We start from the raw sequence: 13,726 nt of genomic DNA, 5'->3' as shown, positions 1-13,726 counted from the left end.
AATTTCTATTATTTTAGTAAATAATACCTATCACTTTGTAATAATGGATTTTTAAATTAAAAAAATTTAAATTCAGTTAAATCATCAGACATAATGCATAAGTTAGCAGTTTAGAGATAAATGATGCAGTTGCTTTTACAGGTCACATTAAATTAGAAGCGTGTAGCTCTCCTCTTTCACTGTGGTCAGATTTCTTCCATGCATAATTTAGGCAGAGTTGTCAATACTGAACTGTCCCTTGCTGAAATTGAGATATTAAAATCCAGTGATGGCCTGATCCTCAGAATATTTTGAAATGTTGATCATTCTGATGGCTGATGCTTTTGTTTTTCACTTTTCCTATGAATTTTGTATGTTAGAGTCTTAGAACTAGGATAAATTAAAGATACACCATATGGATGTAAGTCTTTTAAAAGTTTTAATTTCCTAGATATGGTGTTTCCATACTGGGACACCATGGGATATTTAGAATTTTCAAGGGACATACAGTGACATCTATTAGTTACAGGAATGACTAAGTTGTTTGAATCTAACTACTTTAATAAATGAGACAGCTAGGTTTGTTATTATTTTTGTTTAGGCCTCTTGTAGAGGCACCATGAAAAAATTTCCTAGACACTAAGGGTACTGTAAACTGAGATTGTTTAGGAATATCTATTGTAGATTATTTATTGAAAACATAGTTTTTTAAAAGTGAGACAATCTTTGATTAGTCTATAATTATAACTTTTAAAGAAAGAAATAAAAATTGGTCAAAAAATAGGAGCTCATCATTTTTACGTTATGATTTCAAATTCAGTATGCTGCATTTAAAATTGTTTTATAGTTCTTCTGGGCATCCCACCTTTAAGTGTCCCTTGTGTCAAGAATCAAATTTTACCAGACAGCGTTTACTGGATCACTGTAATAGTAATCACCTATTTCAGATAGTTCCTGTGGTAAGTATGTATGTTTAAGACAGTCTTCTGTTTAAGGTATGCTGTCCCATTTATTTCACTTCATTTGTACAAGGGAAAGTGGTTACTTTAAATTTTGTGGGGCATTGTCAGTAAGGTATATTTTGTCAACAAAAGATTGATGACTGTGAAGCAAAATGAGATATTTAAAATCCCAGTAACTAACTTATAAAAAGACGTATGCTTAATTGTGAGGGTAATGTACGAAAATAGCCTGGAAAGAGTGAAATAAGGAAAGGTGAACTGAGGATTCATTACCAAGCAGTAGCATTGTAAATTGTATCCTTGCAGAATGTAGTATATGAGTGCATAAAGCAAGAAAGGAAAAGAATCATACTTTCTTTTTGATGCATACATATCTTTTTTTTTTACATCTTTATTGGAGTATAATTGCTTTACAGCGGTGTGTTAACTTCTGCTTTATAACAAAGTGAATCAGTTATACGTATACATATGTTCCCATATCTCTTCCCTCTTGCGTCTCCCTCCCTCCCACCCTCCCTATCCCACCCCTCTAGGCGGTCACAAAGCACGGAGCTGATCTCCCTGTGCTATGTGGCTGCTTCCCACTAGCTATCTATTTTACGTTTGGTAGTGTATATATGTCCATGCCACTCTCTCACTTCGTCCCAGCTTACCCTTCCCCCTCCCCATATCCTCAAGTCCATTCTCTAGTAGGTCTGTGTTTTTATTCCTGTCTTACCCCTAGGTTCTTCATGACATTTTTTTTTCTTAAATTCCATATATATGTGTTAGCATACGGTATTTGTCTTTCTCTTTCTGACTTACTTCACTCTGTATGACAGACTCTAGGTCTATCCACCTCATTACAAATAGCTCAATTTCGTTTCTTTTTATGGCTGAGTAATATTCCATTGTATATATGTGCCACATCTTCTTTATCCATTCATCTGATGATGGGCACTTAGGTTGTTTCCATCTCCGGGCTATTATAAATAGAGCTGCAATGAACATTTTGGTACATGACTCTTTTTGAATTATGGTTTTCTCAGGGTATATGCCCAGTAGTGGGATTGCTGGGTCATATGGTAGTTCTATTTGTAGTTTTTTAAGGAACCTCCATACTGTTCTCCACAGTGGCTGTACCAATTCACATTCCCACCGACAGTGCAAGAGTGTTCCCTTTTCTCCACACCCTCTCCCGCATTTATTGTTTGCAGATTTTTTGATGATGGCCATTCTGACCAGTGTGAGATGATATCTCATTGTAGTTTTGATTTGCATTTCTCTCATGATTAATGATGTTGAGCATTCTTTCATGTGTTTGTTAGCAATCTGTATGTCTTCTTTGGAGAAATGTCTATTTAGGTCTTCTGCCCATTTTTGGATTGGGTTGTTTTTTTGTTTTTGAGCTGCATGAGCTGCTTATAAATTTTGGAGATTAATCCTTTGTCAGTTGCTTCATTTGCAAATACTTTCTCCCATTCTGAGGGTTGTCTTTTGGTCTTATTTATGGTTTCCTTTGCTGTGCAAAAGCTTTGAAGTTTCATTAGGTCCCATTTGTTTATTTTTGTTTTTATTTCCATTTCTCTAGGAGGTGGGTCAAAAAGGATTTTGCTGTGATTTATGTCATAGAGTGTCCTGCCTATGTTTTCCTCTAAGAGTTTGATAGTTTCTGGCCTTAAATTTAAGTCTTTAATCCATTTTGAGTTTATTTTTGTGTATGGTGTTAGGGAGTGATCTCATCTCATACTTTTACATGTACCTGTCCAGTTTTCCCCGCACCACTTATTGAAGAGGCTGTCCTTTCTCCACTGTACATTCCTGCCTCCTTTATCAAAGATAAGGTGACCATATGTGCGTGGGTTTACCTCTGGGCTTTCTATCCTGTTCCATTGATCTATCTTTCTGTTTTTGTGCCAGTACCATACTGTCTTGATTACTGTAGCTTTGTAGTATAGTCTGAAGTCAGGGAGCCTGATTCCTCCAGCTCTGTTTTTCGTTCTCAAGATTGCTTTGGCTATTCGGGGTCTTTTGTGTTTCCATACAAATTGTGGAATTTTTTGTTCTAGTTCTGTGAAAAATGCCAGTGGTAGTTTGATAGGGATTGCATTGAATCTGTAGATTGCTTTGGGTAGTAGTCATTTTCACAATGTTGATTCTTCCAATCCAGGAACATGGTATATCTGTCCATCTATTTGTATCATCCTTAATATCTTTCATCAGTGTCTTATAATTTTCTGCATACAAATCTTTCGTCTCCTTAGGTAGGTTTATTCCTAGATATTTTATTCTTTTTGTTGCAATGGTAAATGGGAGTGTTTTCTTGATTTCACTTTCAGATTTTTCATCATTAGTGTATAGGAATGCCAGAGATTTCTGTGCATTAATTTTGTATCCTGCTACTTTACCAAATTCATTGATAAGCTCTAGTAGTTTTCTGGTAGCATCTTTAGGATTCTCTATGTATAGTGTGATGTCATCTGCAAACAGTGGCAGCTTTACTTCTTCTTTTCCGATTTGGATTCCTTTTATTTCCTTTTCTTCTCTGATTGCTGTGGCTAAAACTTCCAAAACTATGTTGAATAAGAGTGGTGAGAGTGGGCAACCTTGTCTTTTTTCTGATCTTAGTGGAAATGCATTCAGTTTTTCACCATTGAGGATGATGTTGGCTGTGGGTTTGTCATATATGGCCTTTATTATGTTGAGGAAAGTTCCCTCTATGCCTACTCTCTGCAGGGTTTTTATCATAAATAGGTGTTGAATTTTGTCGAAAGCTTTCTCTGCATCGAATGAGATGATCATATGGTTTTTCTCCTTCAGTTTGTTAATATGGTGTATCACGTTGTTTGATTTGCATCTATTGAAGAATCCTTGCATTCCTGGGGTAACCCCACTTGATCATGGTGTATGATCCTTTTAATGTGCTGTTGGATTCTGTTTGCTAGTATTTTGTTGAGGATTTTTGCATCTGTGTTCATCAGTGATATTGGCCTGTAGTTTTCTTTCTTTGTGACATTCTTGTCTGGTTTTGGTATCAAGGTGATGGTGGCCTCGTAGAATGAGTTTGAGAGTGTTCCTCCCTCTGCTATATTTTGGAAGAGTTTGAGAAGGATAGGTGTTAGCTCTTCTCTAAATGTTTGATAGAATTCGCCTGTGAAGCCATCTGGTCCTGGGCTTTTGTTTGTTGGAAGATTTTTAATCACAGTTTCAATTTCAGTGCTTGTGATTGGTCTGTTCATATTTTCTATTTCTTCCTGATTCAATCTTGGCAGGTTGTGCATTTCTAAGAATTTGTCCATTTCTTCCAGGTTGTCCGTTTTATTGGCATAGAGTTGCTCGTAGTAATCTCTCATGATCTTTTGTATTTTTGCAGTGTCAGTTGTTACTTCTCCTTTTTCATTTCTAATTCTATTGATTTGAGTCTCCTCCCATTTTTTCTCGATGAGTCTGGCTAATGGTTTATCAATTTTGTTTATCTTCTCAAAGAACCAGCTTTTAGTTTTATTGATCTTTGCTATCGTTTCCTTCATTTGCTTTTCATTTATTTCTGATCTGATTTTTATGATTTCTATCCTTCTGCTAACTTTGGGGTTTTTTTTGTTCTCCTTTCTCTAATTGCTTTAGGTACAAGGTTAGGTTGTTTATTCGAGATGTTTCCTGTTTCTTTCTTTTTTTTTTTTTTCGTGTTTCTTAAGGTAGGATTGTCTTGCTATAAACTTCCCTCTTAGAACTGCTTTTGCTGCCTCCCATATGTTTTGGGTCGTCGTGTCTCCATTGTCATTTGTTTCTTGGTATTTTTTTATTTCCTCTTTGATTTCTTCAGTGATCACTTTGTTATTAAGTAGTGTATTGTTTAGCCTCCATGTGATGCATACATATCTTTTTGATGCCATTTTGAGGGTGTGTATGAGAGTGGTGAGACCTTTTTTGATGAGTGAAGGAGAATAGAGCAGAGTGCAGGATTCCAACATTGTTAATGGTTCTACAGCTCCACATTTGGAGCATGAGTTTCAATTTCAACTGTCTATCAAACAGGAGAAACTGAGCTGGAAGAGATACTTACCATTTTGATATGTAAATATTTTCTTCAGAAATTAGAAGGAAAATGTATCAAAAGATAAAATAAGGATTGTGGATACATCTTAGCAGTTTTACAAAAAGTTGTGGAAGAGTATGCCCCAGTATGCCCTTAAAGTCTCGGGTAGTGCTAAGGGAGATACTCCCCCTACTTTGCTCATTAGGAGAGGGTCTGTTACTGTTAAGTAAACAGATACAGTGCCAAAGACATCTCCTGGGGAAAATCTCATATTTAAGAGATTTCATTTGTTTTATATTGCATTAGTGAATTTTTGTTTCTGCATTATATTCAACATAGCACAAACTTTGGCTATAGTCCAGTTACTAAAGTTCTGTTTTGTTTCATTTCAGTCTGTAATTCATTCACTTTTTAAGATGTACTTACTTCACTTGAAACCTTAAGGATACAATTTAAGGCTTCCTTTGCTTTCATCTTACTTATAAATGAAATTAAACTAATAATAATAATTATGTCACAGTTATTGTGTGGCTCTAATGAGATTACATACTGGTTACTGGTAATTATTATTACAGTTGGTTAAGGCTGGATATGGTGTTGCTGTTAAAACAGTAGAATAATCAGATTTAAGTAATAGAATATGTTAGATCTCTCTTTTTATTGTGTTGTGTTGGATTAGTGTAATTTATCTAAGGTAATTTGATCTAGAAATAATCTAGTCATGAAATTTGGCCCTTAGAAATGCTTTTCGTGTAGATTTTTTTGTAACATGTTTTAATACTTTCAATAATGTTGTTTGGTTATTTTCATTATTTTTTATTTGAAATACTGTGTTTTTTATAGACATGTCCTATTTGTGTGTCTCTTCCTTGGGGAGATCCTAGCCAGATTACTAGAAATTTCGTTAGTCATCTAAATCAAAGGCATCAGTTTGATTATGGAGAATTTGTGGTAAGTGAGTTTTTCAAGATTAAGAAAATACCATTTAAATATTGAAGTTAAATTAACTTTTTCAATCTAGACTTGAGTTTTGAGGCAAGATGTATCATACTGGATGGTTATAGAGCAAGTTCTGTTGTTTTTATGATAATACAGGTGAATTTTGGTTTGTAGAAGTGGTAAAAGTTGAATTTACTGTCCACCTTCTATATTAGAGAGATAATTAATAGAGGAAGAGCAAACCCCCAGATTAACAAAATGATGATATATATGAAAACTGTCTAGATTTAAGGAAAATTATACTTGCTAGAAAAGTAAAATTGGTATGACAGATGGAGGATGTATTTCTTGTGTAGTGTAAGTAGCTTGTTAAACTCGTAATAGATTTATCTGCACGTGAGACACATTCTTTTTAAAAATGAGGGAGCTTATTTATGTAAAGCCAGGTTGAATGGCAGATTCTGGCCTTAGTTCACTGCTTTAACACAGTGCATGAGGGAAGTTATATAATATAAAAATGGATCCCCAGAGCAAAGCATGAGGTTAATTTCTACTTCCCAAATGTGTCTTGATAGTTACAAAAAAAAAATTAGATGACTTTCATTTTATTAATTGTGAAATTGCATTTTATTCATCTTCAATGAATTAAAACCTTATCTAATTCAAGATTCAGCCTGACAAAGAATGGTTCATACTTGTTTTCCAGTTTATGTAATAAGCACAGACATGTGCAATTCTGAGAATGGCATGAACAGAATTTCCATTTCTTCTGCCCTCCAGTGTTGAAATTATGTCATTCTTGATATACATATTTTTTATTTTGTGTAATTTACATTTTTTAGTCACACTGTATAAAAATATATATGTAATAATATTTCAAATATATGTAAAATTCAAGTGTACTCTGATAATTTTAGTAGTTTTATGAAGTAATTATAGGTTATTCTTAAATTCTCAGTGTAAGAAAGGTTACTGCATCTGGAGAACTATGTGTTTGGAAAAACAAAAATTTATTTTGTGAACTGCTTTTGATCTAATTGTCAGACTGTTTTACCTTGCCACAGAAGAACATGTAATTTTAATGATTTGAGATTGTCAAATGGAGGCCTATTTTAAAGCAAGTCCATAGACCATAATTGAAAGGAAATAGAATTTTTCAAGTTGAGTAGTAGTATAATCAGACTGAGTGAACTGCAGTTTTTACCTTTATGTTATGATTAAGATGATGTTAATTCAACTGTCTTAATGTGATAAGTGCTTATTTTCTTTAAAATAAATATACCTTCCAACATTGGCATTCTTTTCTAGAGATGACAGAAAATTTATGATTGTGGGTTACCCTTAACTATACTACTTTCAATTAATAACTTATCATAAAACACTGTAATTCTCAAATTTCATTGTCTGCTGATCATCTGTTATTTATCAATTATTCCTAAATAATTGTAACTGAATTTTTTTATTAAAAGTTTAGGTATTTAGTGCTTATATTTTAAAGAAGTATATGGTGTAACATAAACTGTTTCAAGTATGTATGTGTATCAAGATGTGTAATGTATTGGACTAAGTATTGAGTATGTTTTTCCTATTGACATGTTAATGTTACTGTTTTTAGAATCTTCAGCTAGATGAGGAAACCCAATATCAAACTGCTGTTGAAGAATCTTTTCAGGTAAACGTCTGAAGGCTGTAGACGTCTCTGCATCTTTGTACCTGCAAGTGCCATCTTTAAGGAGAAAACTACATGAAGTCACCGTTTCAATAACTTGATGTGCATATTAATAAAAGTAATTCAGTCTATTGATTTAGTTTTTAATTGAAAAAGGTGGGCCATCTAAAAACTTCATTCTCTTGATAAGTTAAAAGATAAAAGTTAGGACATTATCTTTAAAAGCATTAAAAGGATTATATTTCATTAATGTAATGGTGAAAAGGGAATCCCTGTTGTACTTATCTTTTTATATTACATATTGAATTTTTCCTTGCTTTTGAAATTTGGTGCAGTTCCTCCCATTGACATTATTGTACACAGGTAACAGAGTACCAAATTGTGAAAGATGAGATTGATATAAACCTAACAAATCTGAGCCAGTTATTTGAGTTGCAGAATGGAGACTTGAAGTGCTAAATGAAACAATCCAAAGGAAACTTTTTTAAATACAGATTCTAGCAGAGGAATTCAACTATTATAAGAAAATTGTATTTATATAATGTTTAGTATTTTTGAAGACTAGTGAGATTTCTTTACTAATTTTGACTCTTTAAAAAGTGAAAGCTCATTGTATAGATATTTCCTTTTTGCTGTTAGAAGGAAATATCAAGAGAAAAATTTATTTCTTTGGTGGGCAGTTGGTAATTTCATATCTTGTTTGTTTGGCTGACTAATTTGTAAGCCTAAAGTACAGTAAGCTGAATTACAGCTCTTTGGCCTCAGAATTTTCAATAGCAGAATTGCTGATTAGCTAAGATGAAACTTTTATTAGAAACTTTCAGTTGGTGATATTACATTCTATATATATATTTAAATGAGAGGTTTGACTTCGTCTCAGTTTAGAAATTTGTTCAAATCTAAAGATGTATATGCATATATACATACACTTTTGTATGTGTATATACACATATATGCATGCAGTTTGTCAGGTTATATACAGAATTTCTATTAAGATTTTAAAAATGCACAAGCAATATGGGATCAAAGTATTTATCTGATTTGATTAAAATTTTGTATGTCACCAAATTTTTAAAGTAACAGTCAAATGCTAAGTTATCTACTTGGCTACTATTACACCTTAAAAATGAGTTTACACACCTACACAATTACCTGTTTATATGGTGCTCATTTGTTATCTTAAGGTAATGTGGGACTATAGTAGTGAGGTGGATTCTACCAGCCACTCTGTTTCACTACGTTTTAGTCAAAAACTGGGTTTGTTCTTAGTATTCATTAATGAGAATCATAAAATAACTTGTACTAGAAGGCCCACATCACAGAATAAAAGATGAAGAGTGGATTAGCTGACATTCCATACTAATACATTGTTGATGCTTTCTTTAAAATAAATAACTCAAAAGAACATAAAAGAAAGTCTCAGAAGTAGTTTGCTGCTAATATATACATATATTGTATAAAAAGGTATATTTTGATTTTGTTAAAATCCTTGTTGACTTTTCTACAGTGAACATTTTTTTAACTTGATTTAATAAAATGTTAATTTTGGAAGTGGAGTTTTGTAAAAACCTTTTTCAGTCAAACAGTAATTTATGGGTAGTAATAACAATCACCAAAAAAGCCATACATGTTAACATATGCCTTGGTTGTGTCATTCGAAAGAGTGATGTTTACTATGTGCTTGAACATTTCTCTGCGGTTACATGAGTGTAATTGTAAGAATAGCTGTTTAACAAACTCTTTTCTAAAAAAACTTTTGACCATGGGTTTTTCCAGTTTAAGCAATAACTTTAGTACTTTCTTTCAAAATTTAGTACTTCCAGTATGTCAAGTTAAACCATTCTGGGATTTGAGAACTTCTTTAAAGGAAAATTGTAGAGATCATCTTGATGAAATTGTGTTTTGAAGTTTGTGGGTTAGTTAAATATCATTTATAGTCTGGTGTGTCTTTCACATAAGTTTTTTTGGTAAGGAAAATATTGACTTTATTTGCTTTTATCTGGGAGCTCCTCAGTATGGAAATGTTTGTTTAAAACCTCCCTTCCTTTTGTCAGTGGATTAGGAATAGGGATTGGCTTTACAGATACAGAGTTTAAATTCATGAGACAGTCCTTGTTTTTAACGTGCATATAGCTGAGTCAGGATAAGGGAGGAAACTGTATTGATACTCTACCTAAATTTCAGAATACCACTTACAGGCCTCAACAAATTACAGTTTATGTTGTTAAACAGTCTTATTTGAGATGTATTGCTTTATTTTTCAATTAAACGTGGTTTTCTCCTACTTGTGTGTCTCATTAAAATTTTGTCTAGAGGCAAACATGATAACATTTAACTCTCATAACTCACCCTGGAAGACATGTAGGAGATGACCCATTATTTTGCACTTAAAAAAGTGGATAGGAGAAAGATACCACATGCTGATACTATATGTTGGGTTTACCTTTACAAACCTATTTTATCTTTATTTTCAAATGTTAATCAACTTATAAAGCTATTTTATCAAGTGTTCACACAGCAGGATTTTCAGACCATGCTAGCAACCAGACAGAAAGCTAGTTAACTGGTTAACAGACAGTTTTAAATGGAAAAGTTACCCTTAAATAAGGTATCAGAGTTCTAAGAATATATTACCAAATACCATGTCACATACTTGTTGCATATTTAGCAAGTATTAATTACAATCTTCAGTGAATCATAACTTTATAGGAACCCTTTAGGGCTGCTACTCAAAGAATAAACCCTCTCTGGAGGCTGTGATGTTTGTAGAAAAGGTGTGGCCCAGAATACATGTACTGTAAAACTAATAGAAATATGAATAAAGTACTCATTCCACGTTACCACTTAATATGGAATATAATTTTCTAATTAGGCAGTACAGTTCTGAAAAAAGATGGGGAATGGAAATGAGTTATATCAAGAGGTTAAAAGAAGATACAGAGACCTGAAAGTGTGTGTTACAGCCTGCATCACCCAACAGCGATTGTCCAATTCTGAGGCTGAGAAATGGGAGTGACTGCACTCTCACCCCGAAATGAGGAAGATAAATGTGTGTATTTTATTAGGTACTTGACTGACAAACTTGCATTACACTATACCATGCAATTTCCTGTGTAATAAGAATTCTTAATAGATTGGTGAAGGATATACCATTGCAGAATATAAGATGAACAGGCAGGGGAGTGAATACGGAGGAGAGACATTAATGAATTATAGCCATTCTAAGGAGGTTATGGAGAGGAAGAAAATACACAAGATGTGAGGGAGGAAATGGCATGTCTGTCTAAATGGGCAAAATAACGGTACATGACACTGAAATTGTGAACAATAATCAGAGCACAGATCAAGAAAAGTTGTTAGAATCCCGTAAGTCCCCTTGTTCCTACTTGCCACTACTACCAACTTTTTTTTTTTTCTTCTGGCCATGCTGCGCAGCATGTGGGATCTTAGTTCCCCCACCAGGGATTGAACCCGTGCCCCCTGCATTGGAAGCACAAAGTCTTAACCACTGACCACCAGGGAAGTCCCACCACCAACTTCTAATACCACAGATTGTTTTGTCTGTTTTTATACTCTTACAAATGGAAGCACTCAGTAAAAATTATATCTGGCTACTTTTGCTCAGTATTGTTTTGAAATATCTAGGTCAGTTTTGTAAATTGTCTTTTCTGTCCAGAACAGAAAAGCTAAAAAGTAGCTTCTAAAGCTACTTTTAAATATTTGTATGTGGAAGTTAAGTGTATTGCAAATGGTTCCTTCTCCATGCGTGTTGACACCTAGTGGTTCCATGTCTAGATAAAACCTGAAAACTGACTGGTCTTCCCCTCGTAATAACTGAGGAAAAACAGGTGAAGAGTGTAACCAAATGGTTTTCTACTGAAACCAGGTAAGAATCTGACCTTTCTAATAAACTAGGTATAGGATGTTCTGTTTTCACGGCATTTTGTAGGAACAAGATTTTATTTTATTTTATTTATTTATTTTTTTAACATCTTTATTGGAGTATAATTGCTTTACAATGGTGTGTTATTTTCTGCTTTACAACAAAGTGAATCAGTTATATATATACATATGTTCCCATATCTCTTCCCTCTTGCGTCTCCCTCCCTCCCACCCTCCCTATCCCTCCCCTCCAGGCGGTCACAAAGCACCGAGCTGATCTCCCTGTGCTATGCGGCTGCTTCCCATTAGCTATCTATTTTACGTTTGGTAGTGTATATATGTCCATGCGTCTCTCTCGCTTTGTCACAGCTTACCCTTCCCCCTCCCCGTGTCATCAAGTCCATGCTCTAGTAGTTCTGTGTCTTTATTCCCGTCTTACCTCTAGGTTCTTCATGACCTTTTTTTTTTTTTTCTTAGATTCCATATATATGTGTTAGCATACGGTATTTGTCTTTCTCTTTCTGACTTACTTCACTCTGTATGACAGACTCTAGGTCTATCCACCTCATTACAAATAGCTCAATTTCGTTTCTTTTTATGGCTGAGTAATATTCCATTGTATATATGTGCCACATCTTCTTTATCCATTCATCCAATGATGGACACTTAGGTTGTTTCCATCTCCAGGCTATTATAAATAGAGCTGCAATGAACATTTTGGTACATGACTCTTTTTGAATTATGGTTTTCTCAGGGTATATGCCCAGTAGTGGGATTGCTGGGTTCTATGGTAGTTCTATTTTTAGCTTTTTAAGGAGCCTCCATACTGTTCTCCATAGTGGCTGAATCAATTCACATTCCCACCGACAGTGCAAGAGTGTTCCCTTTTCTCCACACCCTCTCCAGCATTTATTGTTTGTCGATTTTTTGATGATGTCCATTCTGACCAGTGTGAGATGATATCTCATTGTAGTTTTGATTTGCATTTCTCTAATGATTAATGATGTTGAGCATTCTTTCATGTGTTTGTTAGCAATCTGTATATCTTCTTTGGAGAAATGTCTATTTAGGTCTTCTGCCCATTTTTGGATTGGGTTGTTTGTTTTTTTGTTACTGAGCTGCATGAGCTGCTTGTAAATTTTGGAGATTAATCCTTTGTCAGTTGCTTCATTTGCAAATATTTTCTCCCATTCTGAGGGTTGTCTTTTGGTCTTGTTTATGGTTTCCTTTGCTGTGCAAAAGCTTTGAAATTTCATTAGGTCCCATTTGTTTATTTTTGTTTTTATTTCCATTTCTCTAGGAGGTGGGTCAAAAAGGATCTTGTTGTGATTTATGTCATAGAGCATTCTGCCTATGTTTTCCTCTAAGAGTTTGGTAGTGTCTGGCCTTACATTTAGGTCTTTAATCCATTTTGAGTTTATTTTTGTGTATGGTGTTAGGGAGTGTTGTAATTTCATACTTTTACATGTACCTCCTTGATGGTTTTTGGGGCAGTTTTTAAATTTAGTTTTTATTTTTAAAAATTTCTTGGCTGTGTTGGGTCTTCATTGCTGTGTGGGGGGCTTTCTCTAGTTGTGGTGAGTGCCGGTTTCTCATTTGCGATGGCTCCTCTTTGTTGCGGAGCATGGGCTCTCGGCGCACAGGCTTCAGTAGTTGTGGCTCACAGGCTTAGTTGTTCGGCGGCATGTGGGCTCTTCCTGGATCAGGGCTTGAACCCATGTCCCCTGCATTGGCAGGCGGATTCTTAACCACTGTGCCACCAGGGAAGTCCCCAAGGCGGAGTTTTTATAGGCAAAATTGGGGGTGAGGGCTGCAGGTTGTGTGACTCTCTTCTCATTGGCTGGTGGTGAGGTAACAGGGCGGTGCTTCAGGGATCTTGCGCTCAGCCTGAAGTGGGGTGAGGGGCCATACAGAAGAACTTAAGGTATTGTTATGTATATCCCTTGAGGAGGAACCAGGATCCTGCTTTAATAGCTGCGCTATCGTTTCTTGACTGCCTTTCCTTTGTTTCTGCATTCCCTCGCTCCCCTAATTAGTAACTGAATCTGCCCTTTGGAACACAAGGAAGGTCTCAGAGGCTGAAACCTTCTTCCTACAAACTAGAAACAGGGGACGTAGAAAGGCTTTGTACCCAGGAGGGACCCACAGGGTCCCGCTCGGTTTCAGTTCTCCTAAGAACGTTTAAAGAAGTCTGTTAAAAGCAAGATCCTGGAGTGCTGCTTGTGCTGATGAAACTAGGAATAAAATCCCAGAATGGCATTGTGTGTGCCCCACCAAACA

At 34.9% G+C, this 13,726-nt stretch overlaps 1 protein-coding gene across 2 annotated transcripts in view; it reads left to right on the top strand.

Annotated features, from left to right (window-relative positions):
- The window catches only part of RNF138 (ring finger protein 138), a 44,351-nt gene extending 34,372 nt beyond the window's left edge, over positions 1–9,979 (top strand). For both annotated transcript variants that reach the window (XM_079943415.1, XM_079943414.1), the window contains exons 6-8: positions 827–938; positions 5,800–5,907; positions 7,511–9,979. In XM_079943415.1, coding sequence (XP_079799541.1) covers positions 827–938; positions 5,800–5,907; positions 7,511–7,579 — 289 coding nt within the window. In that variant the 3' untranslated portion in view covers positions 7,580–9,979. The remainder of the gene's footprint in view (positions 1–826; positions 939–5,799; positions 5,908–7,510) is intronic.
- Positions 9,980–13,726: the final 3,747 nt, after the last annotated feature.

The sequence above is a fragment of the Stenella coeruleoalba genome (genome assembly GCF_951394435.1).
Source record: "Stenella coeruleoalba genome assembly, chromosome: 14".
Classification (NCBI taxonomy): domain Eukaryota; kingdom Metazoa; phylum Chordata; class Mammalia; order Artiodactyla; family Delphinidae; genus Stenella; species Stenella coeruleoalba.
This window is presented reverse-complemented; position numbering and strand designations above follow the sequence as displayed.